The sequence below is a fragment of the Apus apus genome, chromosome 1 (assembly GCF_020740795.1).
Source record: "Apus apus isolate bApuApu2 chromosome 1, bApuApu2.pri.cur, whole genome shotgun sequence".
Classification (NCBI taxonomy): Eukaryota; Metazoa; Chordata; class Aves; order Apodiformes; family Apodidae; genus Apus; species Apus apus.
In genome coordinates this window covers 24347751-24363006 of record NC_067282.1, presented here as the reverse complement: position 1 = coordinate 24363006, position 15256 = coordinate 24347751, and the positions used below count along the sequence as shown (strand labels likewise).

Genomic DNA, 15256 nt, shown 5'->3' with positions numbered 1-15256 from the left:
TGCCCATTTCGATCTATGGGAATTTTAAAGAACCTTTTCAGATTATGCATAAAAGAAGCTCATAGTGGAAATCCCAGGGTTACAAAGTATTTATGCTATGACAATCATTGAACAAGAAAGAGCCACCTTTGTCAAATTCTAAATTGACTGGTAGTTCTCATTAAGCAAACAGTTACTGCTGTTTCGTGGAGGTAAAATACAGGAAAATTTGAACTATTCTTAAGAAATTAGTTTCTATTACTTCCCAATGAAGCATCCTGTTAGGAACATCAGTCATATATTCAAATAACTCAAATGACAAAGGTTTTGGAGGCATAAAGAAAATGTCAGAAATCAAACCTAGGATAAAAGCAAAATTTTTCTTTGGTTTTTTTTTGTATTTTTTGTTGACTTTTTAAAAATCACTACATATATCAATTTCTCTAGTCTATTCTTTCCCAATATAATTTTATCTGAAAAATTTACCTTAATTACCGTAAGTTTCTTCAATTGTGTATTACAAAGTTATTTAGATTGTGCTTTACAAAAGGCACTTTTAATTACAGTAGGCATGTAGCTATAAAGATCTAAGTACATTGATTAATAATAGATCATTTCACTTAAAGACATGATGTAAAAGAGAATGATGCATGTGTTCATAATTCCATGTGTATTTCCATTCTCTACAAAATAACACAAAACTGTTAATAAGATAATTTTTGAAAACTAATCTTAGTGTAAACAGATAAAGTGGTATTAAGGAAACTCATACAACAACATGTTTTTAAACAAACAAAAAAAATCCTAAGGTACTTGCCCCTTCAATTCAAAATGCAATACTGGCTCTATTGAGATAAATTATTACTACTATTATGATCAGTATTATTACTACTCCTAAACTTCATTTGCTGGCTGCCCATTACATCTCATTGTTAGTGTACAGTTTTAAATGAGTGGATGATTCATTAAATAAATTGCTACTTCTTCAAAATATTTACTACATGTTTGACTCAGGTCAGATCAGTCCATGGCAAATGGTTGAGCTGTGTTTCCACCCCTGGGGCAGTCGATTCCAGGTGTACTGGACTCCCCTCCAGGTGAAAGCAAACTGTGGCCTGCACTCTGGTGCTATGGGAATAGAGAAGAATGCATGAGCAATGTCAATAGTGGCATACCACCTAGCTGCTTTTGACTCCAACTCATACTGAAGCTCTAGCATGTCCGGTACAGCAGCACTAAGTGGTGGTGTCACCTCATTCAGGCCACGATAGTCCACTGTCAGCCTCCACTCGCCATCAGGTTTTCGCACTGGCCAGATAGGACTGTTGAAGGGTGAATGAGTCCTGCTAATCACACCTTGGCTTTCCAATTGCCGGATCAGCTTATGAATGGGGATCACAGAGTCTCTGTTGGTGCGATACTGTCGTCTATGCACTGTTGAAGTGGCAATTGGCACCTGTTGGTCTTCAACCTCCAGCAACCCTACTACAGAAGGGTCATCTGAAAGGCCAGACAAAGTACGCAGCTGTTCAGTGTCCTCAGTCTCTACGGCTGCTATACCAAAGGCCCACCGGTACCCTTTCGGGTCACGGAAGTATCCTTTCCTGAGATAGTCTATGCCAAGGATGCACGGAGCACCTGGGCCAGTCACTATAGGGTGCGTTTGCCACTCCTTACCAGTGAGGCTCACACTGGCCTCCACAACAGTCAGTTGTTGAGAACCTCCTGTCACTCCAGAGATAGTGACAGGGTTTGTCCCTTTATGATTCGATGGCATTAGAGTGCACTGTGCACCAGTATCCACCAAAGCTTTATATCTTTGTGGTTCTGATGTGCCAGGCCACCGAATCCACACAGTCCAATAAACTCGGTTGTCCCTCTCCTCCTCCTGGCTGGAGGCAGGGCATCCCTAGGGTTGAGCACTAGAGCTCGATGAACCATCCTGGTTGTTGACTGGTGCAACCTTCTTCTTGGAAGAACCATCTCCTGGCTTTGTTCTGTTTAGAAGCTCTTGCACACGTAACTGGAGCATATCAGTGGGTTTCTTGTCCCAGACTCTCATGTCCTCTCTAAAATGATTTTTCAAGAGAGACCACAGGTGGCGTCGCAGTGAGTCCTGTCTTCCTTGCTGCTGTCTCGTAGCAGGATGTCTCTTCTTAATAGCTGCAACACGTGACCAGTCGTCTCTAGGAAGAGTCTGGAGTTTACTTCCCTTTGGCATCTTATACTTCCTGTCAACCATTTTCTTAACGGCTGAGGTTTGGAAGTAAAGGGAATCAGAGAGGATGTCTCCATACTGTCGTGCTTTGACAGTTACTTCACGTACAGTTGGTCTTTCGTAACCTTCAAAACATCCCATGAAGGAGAATATATGGGCATGCGCTGCTGGTACAGCCTGAACAAACTTCCGGAACATTTGTGTGTCACACTCAACATCATCAGGATCTGTGATTCCATCGTTATTATAGATCACTTCTCGCACAGCAATCTCTCTCAAGTAGGTGATGGCTTTCTCGAGAGTGGGTGTTCTGCTTCGGCGCCATCCGATGTCACCCTTGTGGGGATATCTCTCTCTCACAGCTGAAAGAAGGCGGTCCCACAGGGTAGTAGTTCCTGTCTTACTACTAAGTGCTCTATCAATACCAGCATCTCTGGCTAGGGATCCCAACTGCTTGGCTTCTCTCTCATCCACATTGTAGGTCTCAGCACCACTATCAAAGCATCGGAGCAGCCAAGGAAGGATTCCCTCACCATCAATGCGGGTGAAGTCCTTTCTCATGAGGCGCAGTTCTTTCATAGAGAAAGGGTGGGCGAGGTCATCGTCGTCATCTGATTGAGGAGGACCTGCTGTTCTATTATTTGCTTGAGAGTGGCTTGGTTTTTTATCTGTCTGAGAGTGGCTTGGTTTTTTATCTGTCTGAGAGTGGTCTGGTTTTTTATCTGTCTGAGAGGTACCTGCTCCATCAACTGTATTAGGATCCTCTTCTTCCTCACCCTCACTTTCTGCTGCTTTTGTCTTTGCCTTGCTCCTAGTCACAGGGTTAACTAGCTTGGTTCGCGATGGATCAGGCTTTTTCTTTGTAGAAGCAGTTGTTTTTGTAGCAGCAGGAGTGGTGGTATTGGCAGCAGTGGTGTTGGCAGCAGCAGTGGCAGCAACATTGCCTGTGGGGGAGTGGCAGTGAGCAGAACAGCATCTGGCCCTACGCATCCACAATATATTATAAACATTCAGCAAAAACATCCCCACTGCAACCATGCTATTCACATCAAGAGCTGGGAGATTCAGCTTGAGAGAATATGGAGAGGTAAAATTGAACCAGCTATTGCTGTTACCAACATGGACCGTTCTATTCACTTTAGGAGTTGTACCAGTAGGACTAGCAGTGTAACCGTACACATACAGTGACCCCATAGAGAACAGTATCATCATCCCTAGGATCACTAGGCTGGTAATGATACGGTTGATTATGGCTACAGTTCTGTCAATAAACCACAAAAGAATCACAAGAGCAGCTACAAAGTGCAGAATGCCCTCGGCTACATACCACATGTACAATTGCAGGTTTGGAAAAAGATCCAATAGATTCATTGCAGCAAGTGTCTGTTCAGTTTTCAATCCGTCAGCACACTCAGCAGAATTATTGCTCATTGCTCTCTGAGGGATTCCTCCCTTCAGAGATGGAATTTTGGACACTCCCAATTGATGAAAATGTGTAATCTGGGCTTAAAATCAAGCCCCACGTTGGGCGCCAATTAAATTGTTGTCACCGTTTGACTCAGGTCCGACAACAATGCTCTCGATCCCCTCCCCCCCCCACCCAGTCAGGGAAGGAGAGAGAGAAAAGGAGAGAGACTTGGCTGGATTGAAAACTAAACTACACAGCTTTAATTAAAACACTAATGGATCACACAAGAAAATATATACAATTATATACAGATATATTCAGATATGGGCAAAAGCCTCTCGCCTCCCCCCACCCCCAGCAACTCCCACAGCACTCCCCTGAACTGGGAAGAGTCCCGAGAAATCCCGGAGCCGCTGCTGGAGAAAGCGGAGAGTTATGAGGGTCAGGAGAGCTCGAGCCTAAGGGTCGGCGGTGATGGATGAGCAGAGTCCTCCCTGGACGCCGGCCATGGATGGAAGAGAGCGGCGAGAAGAAGGAGGAAGCTGTCTTCTAAGATCTCTGTCCTTCCTCTGAGCTTACGTAGATATATGGAATGGAATATCTTTGGCCAATTTTGCTGTCTGTCTAACTCAGCCTCCCACGGGGGGGGTCAGAGATCTCCCCATAGTGTCTGAGCCGGCGGAGTGAAGGTGTAACCTTGAAGCCTCAGTAGTTAGAAAAACATTCCACTGTCTTATCAGCCTAGCAGAACACACAGTTGCTAGTTAAAAGAAAGCTTACTGAAGGAAAAAAAAAATCAGTGAAAAGAAAAATTGGCTTAATCCTGGCTCACACCAGGACAATGTTTCATAGCATGGAGTTAGAAATCCTCAGAGAGAAGCACTACCAATATATTAGCAATATATTTTGATGCACAGAAGATGCAAGATGATCTCCGGTCCTTCAGAAAGAAAACTGAAGCACAAGGGGTAAGCATGGATTTCAGGAACTGTTTTGACTGCACTTATAATACAGGTTAGGAATACCAAAAGGGATTTTCATCCAGGTATATTCACTGCTAAAGCATGAAATCAAACACTTGTGCATGTCTTAAGGCAGTCAATTGCTCTTTCACTACATTACTAACTACTCATTCATTCACGTTTATGCAGTCATGACCGTGAAAGCCTGTGAAAAGCCTGAAAGCCAAGAAGGGTTCCCCTGACCTGGCTGGAGGTTAAGATAAAGTCAGAGCAGAACAGATGCAGACAGATGGTGGGAATGGAGAGGAAGTTCCCACGAGCTATGGCTATGGCAGCTCTCTAAAGTGCTCCCTTAGCTTCCAGTTCTTTGTAAGTTTGTTGGACAGAAAGAAGAAACTACTTCCTCTTCTCTTTTTTGCTTCTTTTTCTCATAACATATGATGAGGACAGTAAGAGGAAACTACTAAACATGTTTCATCCAAACTGATGCCACTAAACACAAGTCCAGTGAATAGGTGAAGCATGGGAGAACTAGAAAGGCAAGCCACTACACACTCTGCTTATAGGCATAGTATTTTGAGACACAGACTTCAGTCATAAATTAGCCACACTTAATAGTTCCTGGAGTATATGGATGTACCATAGACTGGGAGCTTGCAAAGGATTCCACCACCTCATATAGTGACTGTATTTTCATTATAAACCACGCTCCAGGCAGTCTGATTTGCAAAGTCACATTCCTGCTGTCACAGTTTGGGAAGATTCCAGTACAATTGATTTCATATTAGCACAATTGTGTTATACCAGAGATGTAAAATTCCAGGTGCAAAATTTAGTCTTCTTCCCATCAAAATGCATGAGGACAGCACTCAACTCTGCAAACGCTAAATTGTAGACTCAAAGCAGTGATGGACTGGGACCTTGACTCTCCATCAGAGACACAAAGGCGAATCCTTAGAAAGGATGACTTTTGTACTCACACTCAAGTTTAAATACCTGGGCCAGTTGTGGAAAAGGAGAAAAATCTTGAAAGACAGTAAGAGAGGATGGGTTAGGTAAGTAGGATGCTACTTGGTATTCCTGTTATTTGCTACCATGATTTTAAAGATAAAGTAATGACATTATGAAGAACTATTGGAAACTCCCAGATATTTCATATTAACAAAAAGCAGATCCAACAACATTACTGTGTATAGACAGGAACCCAAAAAGTCATAATCTTAATATAAAAAAATGCTAAAAAAAATGAGAACAAAATACTAACTTACCAAAGTGAAACACAGAAAACATTTACAGGAAAAAATTAAGAACTTCAGCTGAAATATTATTGCTACCCCTCACCAATGTTTCCATTTCACTGACTTACAATAGGTGGGCAACAGGGGCTGTAACAGGGCTGTCTATATTAAATGTCAGCAACAAAACTGACTGAAAAGAGCCCTATGTGTATATATAATCTTTAAGAAAGTTAAGGTGGGCCTAGCCACTGTATTAATTTAGTATGATAAGCAGTAAAAGTATTTTAAATTTTTATTCTATACTGCACACAATCTAGCAAATCCAGTTACTAACTGCTAGAATAAGTATATAAAAGAACTCTTGAAATGACTTAATTTATTTAAAGAAAGAAGTATAGCTCCTTCTATTTCCAAATATTTTCTCAGTGTGGTACAGTCCATAGCAATATTCTAATCTGAATTAACACCTGACATTTATTCTGTGATGGAACTGGTTTTGTGCCAAAGATTGTGCATCCAATACCCTGCCAGAATCAGTCAGTGTGCCAGTGTTCATCAGACCCAAATGAATTAACAACCACACATGAGAGACCACAAGTGAATAAAGCAAGTCCTTCCTATCATATTGCCCATATAGTACCATAACAGTAAAAAACATTCTATAATTACTTTTCTTACATAAAACACCTTATTGACCTAAACTGCTACATTTTCTAATCCAACCAGAGTACTGAAAAGCAGGATTAAAAGTAGCGGTCTTGGCATTAAAGCTGGGTGACCACTGTCCTGAAGAGCTGGTGCACCATTTAATCTAATATGTATGAGAGCGTAAGATTCTATTTAGTGTTTTAAAAGCAGAATTTTAGGTTATTTCAATACTTGGTCTCATGGAAGCTGTAGATAAGGCACATATATACAAATTACAGGAATAAAGAACATGTGCAAAGAATACCATTAAATCACAAAGTTGCTATACTCATGTTCACCTACTTTATAATTTAAAATTTTATTTACAATGAATCCTTGAATTTAGAAAATATTAAAACTGGAAGTGGATCAAGACAGCTAAAAAGTCCTTTTAACAAACTCCTTCTAATATTAATAAATTAATAAATAAATAAATGAGAACTTATAAATATATTTTAATATGTGCAGGAGAGAAGGATGTGAGGATTCAGAGAAGCAGTCTGGAAACTTCAGAAACTAACATTGGAGTATCAAACTACCCACCTCCCAGGAACACATTAAGATAAAAGACAGCCCAGCTCTTCAAGAGACAACTTCTGAGTCCCTCCAGTTGCTCACCATAAATAAATAATTTCTACAGTCATAGAAAGCCTTTACAAACATAGCAGTCTACTGTCATTGTTTTCAAGGATGTTTTTTTGTTAGTTTGTTTGTTTGTTTGTTTTTTGCAAAGCAGCATAAAGATTATCAGCTTATAAAAATACATAGATTGTAATGATTGAGTGTCAGCTACTTTTCATGCAGGAGCTGTGCAGCCCTTCGTTGCTGTTGCAGATACATTTTCATAGGTAAGAAAGGTATAAACAAGCATCAGATACAGTTTAACAACTGCATTTTGGAGAGGAACAAATAAAGAGAGAATAGTCTAGAAAAAAAGGGGAAAGAAGGAGAGGACTGAGTAGGCACACTTCTTCCCTTAGTCTGCTGCACAATGAATCTTAAACATAGACCCAAACCATGCTAATTCAACATTTAAGTTACACCTCATAGAGCAGCCATTTGCTTAAAAGTATTTTGAATATATTCCTGAGTTAGGATCACATCTTCTTCTGTTATGTACACTCATACAGCATGATGAATTACAGATCTCTTTTTAGAATATGATCTAATTATGTAAGCAATGCATTGATTTATTCAAGAACTCAAGAACCTTTTTTTTAAATTATTCTTCTCCTACTTACAGTTCCACTAACTCTAGAAATGTTCTGTTAATTTTAAATTGAACTTTATGAATGTTCTTACCCACTGGAAAGACCACACAGTTGGGAAGAATTAGTCTTTATCTTGACTTACAAAACTTACATTATATTAGCTCTCAATTTTTAATCAGACCTAGTCACTGCTTTATCATTTATTACAGACTTAGCTTTTTAATTACTTTAACATGTATTTCATTCATATGTATGGGCACATATACACATAATCTTCCTTAAATTGGAATAAAGCATTTTTGCTTGCTGCTGTGCCAGTAAATAAAAACATAAAGGGAATTGTTTTTTTCAAAATTCTTTAACTGAGTGTTGTTTTTTTCTATTCCACTTCACAACACCTCATTGCAAAGTACATAGTGGAAAACAGACCACAAAAAAAGTAAATATCCCACATGAGCCAAGACAACAACCAACTTTCCTGTCTTTAATATTGAATTAAATAATTTGTATGACTATACTGATTTGAAGAAGAATTTGTTCACAGAATCACAGAATTTTTGGAGTTGGAAGGGACCTTAAAGATCATCGAGTTCCAACTCCCCTTCATGGGCAGGGACAGCTGCTGCTAGAACAGGCTGCTCAGGGCCCCATCCAACCTGCCCTTGAACTCCTCCAGGGATGGAGCCTTTACAACATCTCTGGGCAGCCTGTTCCAGTGTCTCACCACCCTTACCCTGAAGAATTTATGCCTGATCTCTAACCTAAATCTCTCTTTTTTTCAGTTTAAAACCATTACCTCTTCCCTCTCACTGCAAGTCCCTGTAAAAAGTCCCTCCACAACTTTCCTGTAGGCCCCCTTCAGGTACTGGAGGTATTTTAGGCTGTGGTATTTCTTGTGCTTAGTTGTGTGGTATTACTTCTAAAATATACTAAATTATTTTAATGAAGTACATTAACTTTTCACTCTACTAAAACAAATTTAAACCAACAGCCATCTTAGGTACATATACTTGAGCTACCAAAAGAGAAAACAGATGACTGACAAAACTTCCACAAAATGATTCATTTCTTAAATTAGAGTGAAAGAAGTGATCTTTCATGAGAAATTACACCAATGTTTCACTTTCTTTTTAATTTTTCAAAATTGTCAGCAATTTTAGTATTATTTAATTTTTTTCCAGTTAACTAATTTAACTTCACTATTTAATGCCATAGGAAATATCCAGAATAATTAATAGCAGAGTTTTCTAAGCAGGAAAACAAGCCATGTACTCTGAATTAAGAACCTATTTTATAAATTTAATCAAATACAATTCAGCTTATGATGCTCCCCAAACATTGTTTTCAAGCAGGTTTTTTTTTTTTCATTCAGGGAAACACCATACCAGTTCTTCAGCATTTCCTTTTCAGTTTTGCTACCTCCAGAGGCTTAGGCCACACACTTTGTTATGACAAATTCAGACATCTGGTATTGCCACTAGAGTAGGAACCTGCTCTGAGAAGCTGGTGGCAAGAGATCTTTGCAAAAATAACTACAACTGAATTAGCTTTGAACAAGTCAGTGTAGGTACTGACAGACTCCGAAACAATCTTTTGCAGGCTATACATGGAAGCATTCATCTAACTTCTGTTGAGGCTTCTCAACTTAGGGGTTAATTCCGTGATATTAGAGCAGAGACCTCATGAGTCTCTGTTTAAAACTCTCTTGGTGTGTCCCCAGTCACTGCTGCAATTGCAATATGGCCACAATATAACTGGTCATAACTCTATGACTTTCTGACCATGTATTAATATGGAAGGAGATATCTTTCTTTAATTGTGAATGTTATTAAATAGGAAGTCAAATGACACAGACCTTGAGAAAGTAAACAACATTGCACTTTAAAGCACATTGGTTTATTTACGAATTTGCAAAAACTGTCACAAAACTGCCTTTAAAGACTCTACAGTGACTTGAATTCATTATTTAATCCAATCAATTTTATGCCAGTTCCATCTGGAATGACATAAACTTACACATCTCTACAGTGAACTACTTTTTAAAAAATAATACTATTTTCAAAGAAACAAGGGCCAAATGTTAACATTCATAATGTCAAACATTCCCACAACAAAACCTGAAATATTTTTAGCTTAATTTCACTTGGGTTTTGCTTGAAAGAAGCTTACCAAACTGTTGTTTCCACTTGACTGTCATGCAGCTGTCGATTGTCTAGCTGGGCAAAGAGAGGAAAAAGAACTTGAATCCCTCCAATGGAATGAATAGCGCTGTGAATGGAGTGGGTAACAATAGCTTTCACATCCTGAAGTAATAAAATACATAAATAAAAGGAAAAGTTAATCTCAATTTTAAACGACAGTTACAAACATAACTTGGAAACATTTTAACAGTCAATCAAGTGCAAACTAAATCAGACTTATTTTAACTTATTTTTCATTACTTATGTTTCAATTATAAGTGCTATACTTAAAGGCAAACATTAAACAAAAACTTCAGTATTGTGGCAAACTGTGCCTTATGGCATGAAGTATGTATTTCTTAGTGAAGAAATAACAATTTTCTGCTCTAGAAAGTGAGCAAAGAAGGAACAGTTCAAGTGATAGGTACACTAGGGGCTGAAATAAACAACAATCTCTTTGGTTGCTAGCACACAAATACTGTCATTATACAAAAGGTGTTAACTGTAATCACAGAACATCACTTTAGTAGCACAAACCTGAAGCATAAGAGCATGGGGGGAGTGTACAAAAATTGAAGGATTTTCCTTTGGTGAGGATTCGAGGCATAACTGAGCATCAGTAGCCTTCGCATTATAAGTAAAAGCAATGCTACTTGCAAGTTTCCCATCATACAGCACTTGTTTATGGTGCTCAGCCAGATGAATGTCACTCTCAGATTTGAATTTGAATGTGCTCTGAAAAAAAAAAATACATTGGACTTGAGAAGGAATATAGAAAGTGCTAAACTTTGTTTTAATTTTCCACTGGTTTAATCCTACTGAATAATGCCACGATTTTCTTATTTACTTCACACCAACATGTCAATGTAATATTTTATATTCTACATAGTATTATTTCTCCCTTCTTTCAGTATCAGTGTTCATAGGTTTCAGAATTAACTATATGGAAGAAACGTGTCACATTAAATGGCTATAAATATGTCAAAATAAGAAATTTAGCATACAACACATTAAAACTATAGAACAAATTACATGCTTTGTATTTTATTTTATATAAACTCACTTAAATTAGAATATAAAATCCTATGCCATTTTTATGAAATGAATATTTATTTTTAAACAGTATTAAAACCCATGTTTCATTTACAGTCAGGAATATATATAAACAAGCTACTTACACCAAAAAAAATCAAATCAAATTTAAAATGCTGTATTTCAAATTGATTATTCTCAATGTTAAAGCTTTTACAAAGGAAGACTTAAAATTTCTACTACACTTAAATGTAACATGATTCATGTCTGATCTTAAGCTAGGTGTTCTGGAAATGCTGACAAACCAATCAAGCACAAGAAGACAGATTTCTGTCTTTCTGCAAAGCATTGTCAGATTGACTTGGCACATAAATACTTTTGCATATAACAATCATTTGACAGTGGCAAAAAGAAAACTAATAGTAATACATAGTGTTGTAAAACAAATTTGTTAGAAGTTACCACCAGCAATATATTCAGAATGTTATATTTCTAAAATCTTTACTCAATTTAAAATAATTCATTGCTGTGGTTAATTATGAATAATTTTGCTTGTTTTCACCATATATAGGCATCACAATTTTCTTTACCCATTTGGTCCTACCAAGTCTTTCCCTCCCTCTCCCCACAAAGTAAGAAATCCTAAATAATGAAATTATTTAAAGTACTGTCACCAGGGTTTTGGTTATTCAGGCAAGAAGAATTAAAATAAGAACCTTCCAGGCTATCAGCTGCTCTTCCCAAATAAACTACAGGTTCTTACCAATCATGTAAACCAATGAAACCCCCCCCCAGCTTTTGCAGAGCTCTCAAGGCTGCTGGAAACCCTGAGATAATTCTCTTGCTTACAGCCAAATAATGGGAAAGCACATCTGCTCAAGTGACTGTCACATCACAATATAAGGTTGTGTGACAAGCATCCATTTGTATGTGGGTTGTAAGACTGACATAGACTGAACAGACTGGACACCTGACTGCAGCTGGTATTTTTGTATTTTTTGGTAAAAATACATACAGCATCCATAAAGATGGCATAAAGGGCATGGAGGAATAGGAGAAGGAACAGAGAGAGATTAATGTTACTCCAGCAGTGTCTTCACCAGTAAAAGTGATGCGTGATCAGGACCGCTACTTAAAAACCAGCAGCTTTGCCTTTCCTTTAGCAGCAAGAGAGCTGCTTTTTAATTTACAATCCACCATATTTGGTATAGTAGGTTCAGAGACCATAAATAAAATATTATCTTGTACTATATAATTGGGTTAAGCAAATTTGAATTTTCAAGAGTATTTTGCATCTGTATGGAGACATTCTACTAAAGTTCTCGAGTATTTTAGATCACCCTTCTTTGGGACAAAAGCTTTGGCATGATCAGAGTTCACAATGCATCTAAATAGTTGCAGCTTTGGAAAAGCTGAATAATTGATTCTCCCTGTTGGCTAACAGTATCAGCAAAGAGAATTAACAGGATATGTAGTGAGCTATTGAAGAAAAACTCCTGAAAGACCAGCTCGTAGCAGTAAGCGAAGTGAAAGCCAAAACATGATTTCTAATGTCCAGCAATTCAAGCTACATGTGAATTGAGGCTACTCTGGACTATGAAATACCACACTCAAATGTTCTGAACTGATAGATCTTTGCACCCACACAGAATCTGAAAGAATTTACAGAAATAAACTGAGACATGAAGATGTAAGCTTTGAGTGAAAGACACAGTCAGTGCTCTGAAATCTCTAAATTATAGAATGTGGTTCTTTTTTTTCTGTTATGGGTAGATCTTGAATTGGAAGAAGGTGAAAAAAAATGACTCTGTTTTGTCTTATTTTTTGGAAATAAGGAAGTTAAAGAAAGAAATTTTGTTATTTCTAGAATCCTGTTATAGGAATCTGCTCTTATTAACTGCTATTAGTTAAATAAACCTTCAGATTCTTAAACAAGGAAGGAAGCTATTTTAGAGAGGTAGGAGGCGTTAACTATCCTGGGACATTACATAAATCTAAAAATACGATATACAAAAAAAAATTAAAAAAATTAAAGTATTAAACTTCACCTGACTGACATTTTAAAAAAATCAGTAAGAAGCTACAAGTGTGAAGAACTGTAGTTTAAGAGAAACCTATGAATTAAGCAAGGTAACTTTACCACAGTGTAATAAGCTTAGTGCAGTATTTAGCATGAAAGCGTGTATGGCTTTCGAACTCCTCAACACTCACAAAAAATTACTTGACAGTTTTCACTTCTTGAAACAAACTGAAGTATTATTCCTATTTTATATCACTTCATTATACTGTTGCAAATCTAGGAACTTAATAAATTCATAATGATTTACTACATTTATTATGAAGTATACAGTTTCTTGTATGACCAAAAAACATTTGCAGAAACATTTGTTCAAATAAAAAAGTTTGGAATAGATTACTCATTTTTTACACAGGTGATACACTTCCTCTTCTCCGAGTAAGTTTAATATATACTTGACCATTCATACTATACACATACCATAATAGATATTTTCAGCTGTCACTGTCATTCAGGTGTTAGCTGTCATCAAATGATTTAGAGCAATAGTTTTTAGAATCTAAATGTTGATTTTTTTTCCTTGATATTTTTTACAGGTTTTATTTTCAGAGCATATGATATGTACCAAAATCTAAAGACTACTTCAGGTAATACTGCAAATTTCATTAACCAGAAAAAGAACATTTGGGAATAATTGATGGTAGAAATTCAATGGTGTTTCATTTGGTTTGGATTAATATTCAAGCCTGCTCCACTGGGCAGTTTCTGCAGACTACTGCTAAGCATTGGTGCTGCTTTTCTTGATGAAATAATAGTATTCACAGACATTGCAAGACAAACATGATTCTGGAGATACAAGTTTATGCATACACCATGAACTTGTTGAAACTGTTCCCTAAATGTCACTGACAAAGCATGAATATAAAGCTCAACTTTTATTTCAGCAGAATTTTTTGAAACTGTGCATTGGAACATATTTGGTTTATTACGTCTTCAATGTTAATCTGCCTTAACTCATGCTTAAACATGAAGAGTAGGGAAGAAAGTTCTTCAGTACACCAAATACAAAAATGGTCCAATCTCATTATGATCCAAAGTCATAAATTTCACATACAAACATGTTCTAGCTACACTGTAAGGAAGTGACCTGCATCATTCAAAAAGCTGGTAAAAAAGAACATTCGTTAGGAAACTTGAAACATTCTTCTTTTGCTGAAAACAAATCAAACAACCCTACATGTTCCTAAGAGGAGTATCTACATTCACATATATCTTCCAATTATATCTATAAATTATTTTTCCAGTTTGAAGTTTTTAATATTCACTCTTACCTTATAACCAGGTCCTAATTGATGTATAGCAAAAATCTGTGCTGGGTTGAGTGCTTCAGTGAATACATATACTGCTCCAAGCTGGCCACAGAACACTCTGTTAGCATCAGCAGTCTCCGAAGAGCCAAGAAAACATTTATCATAGCTCTGTATCAGAAAGAGGAAATGGTAATGGAGTTTACTTATACAAACTATACAATGAAATAATATTCATGTACAGCTTCTGAAGCCAAATAATAAAGGGACACTTTAATTAAGAAAATAAATCAATCATTTATTCAATACCTGGTTCCCTGTAGTGAACAACTTCATTTTGAATATTGTAACATTAATTGTTTTATGGGTCAAAAATACAATGCTGTTATGACTGGCTGCTCGGATCTGCTTATTATTAATTGTTTGACACACAACAGAGAAAATTAGAACAGTACATTCAAGTACCAAATAACATTCCTTATTGCCTTCTAGGAAATATGAAAGCCTTGAAGTTCCTTGTAATTATAATCAGAACTCCCACTGCTAACACACAAGAGCACACAGAGAAATACACACTCCTTTTATTCTTGTGTTAATATAGCTAAACATCTTTAGCAGAAAAACAAAACAAAATAATTTTTTCTAGTTTGCAACTGGTGCACAGTCTTCCACTATGGCCACAGCCTTTAATGATTGGGTTTGACCTTAAACTCCTCTTCTGTCTTCTTCAGTCACAGGATTTGCTATTTTCCATTCTTCCTTCCAACAACTCATGTGCACAAAGACCTTCTGCAGTTCTCCATCTGTCCATTTCCTATTATTTCAGATTTGAAGACTCATTCTCTTATTTTTAAACACTATAATGCAAACCTAATAAACATTGTATTAATCTAAAAAATAATTAATCATAGTGCATTTTGTCCAGTGGTAGCATTGACACAGTGAGCAACTTAGAAGTTTTGTCTTCATTATATTTATTGTTTTAAACACTACATCTCAATTATCTTTCAAAGTTCT

The 15256-nt window shown here is 37.1% G+C and overlaps 1 protein-coding gene across 2 annotated transcripts in view; it reads right to left on the bottom strand.

The window, feature by feature from the left end:
- Positions 1-15256, bottom strand: part of NBEA (neurobeachin) — a 476649-nt gene that overhangs the window by 356802 nt on the left and 104591 nt on the right. For both annotated transcript variants that reach the window (XM_051608523.1, XM_051608522.1), the window contains exons 8-10: positions 14264-14410; positions 10421-10618; positions 9873-10006 (exon numbers count right to left, since the gene is read on the bottom strand). In XM_051608523.1, the coding sequence (XP_051464483.1) occupies positions 9873-10006; positions 10421-10618; positions 14264-14410 (479 nt within the window). The remainder of the gene's footprint in view (positions 1-9872; positions 10007-10420; positions 10619-14263; positions 14411-15256) is intronic.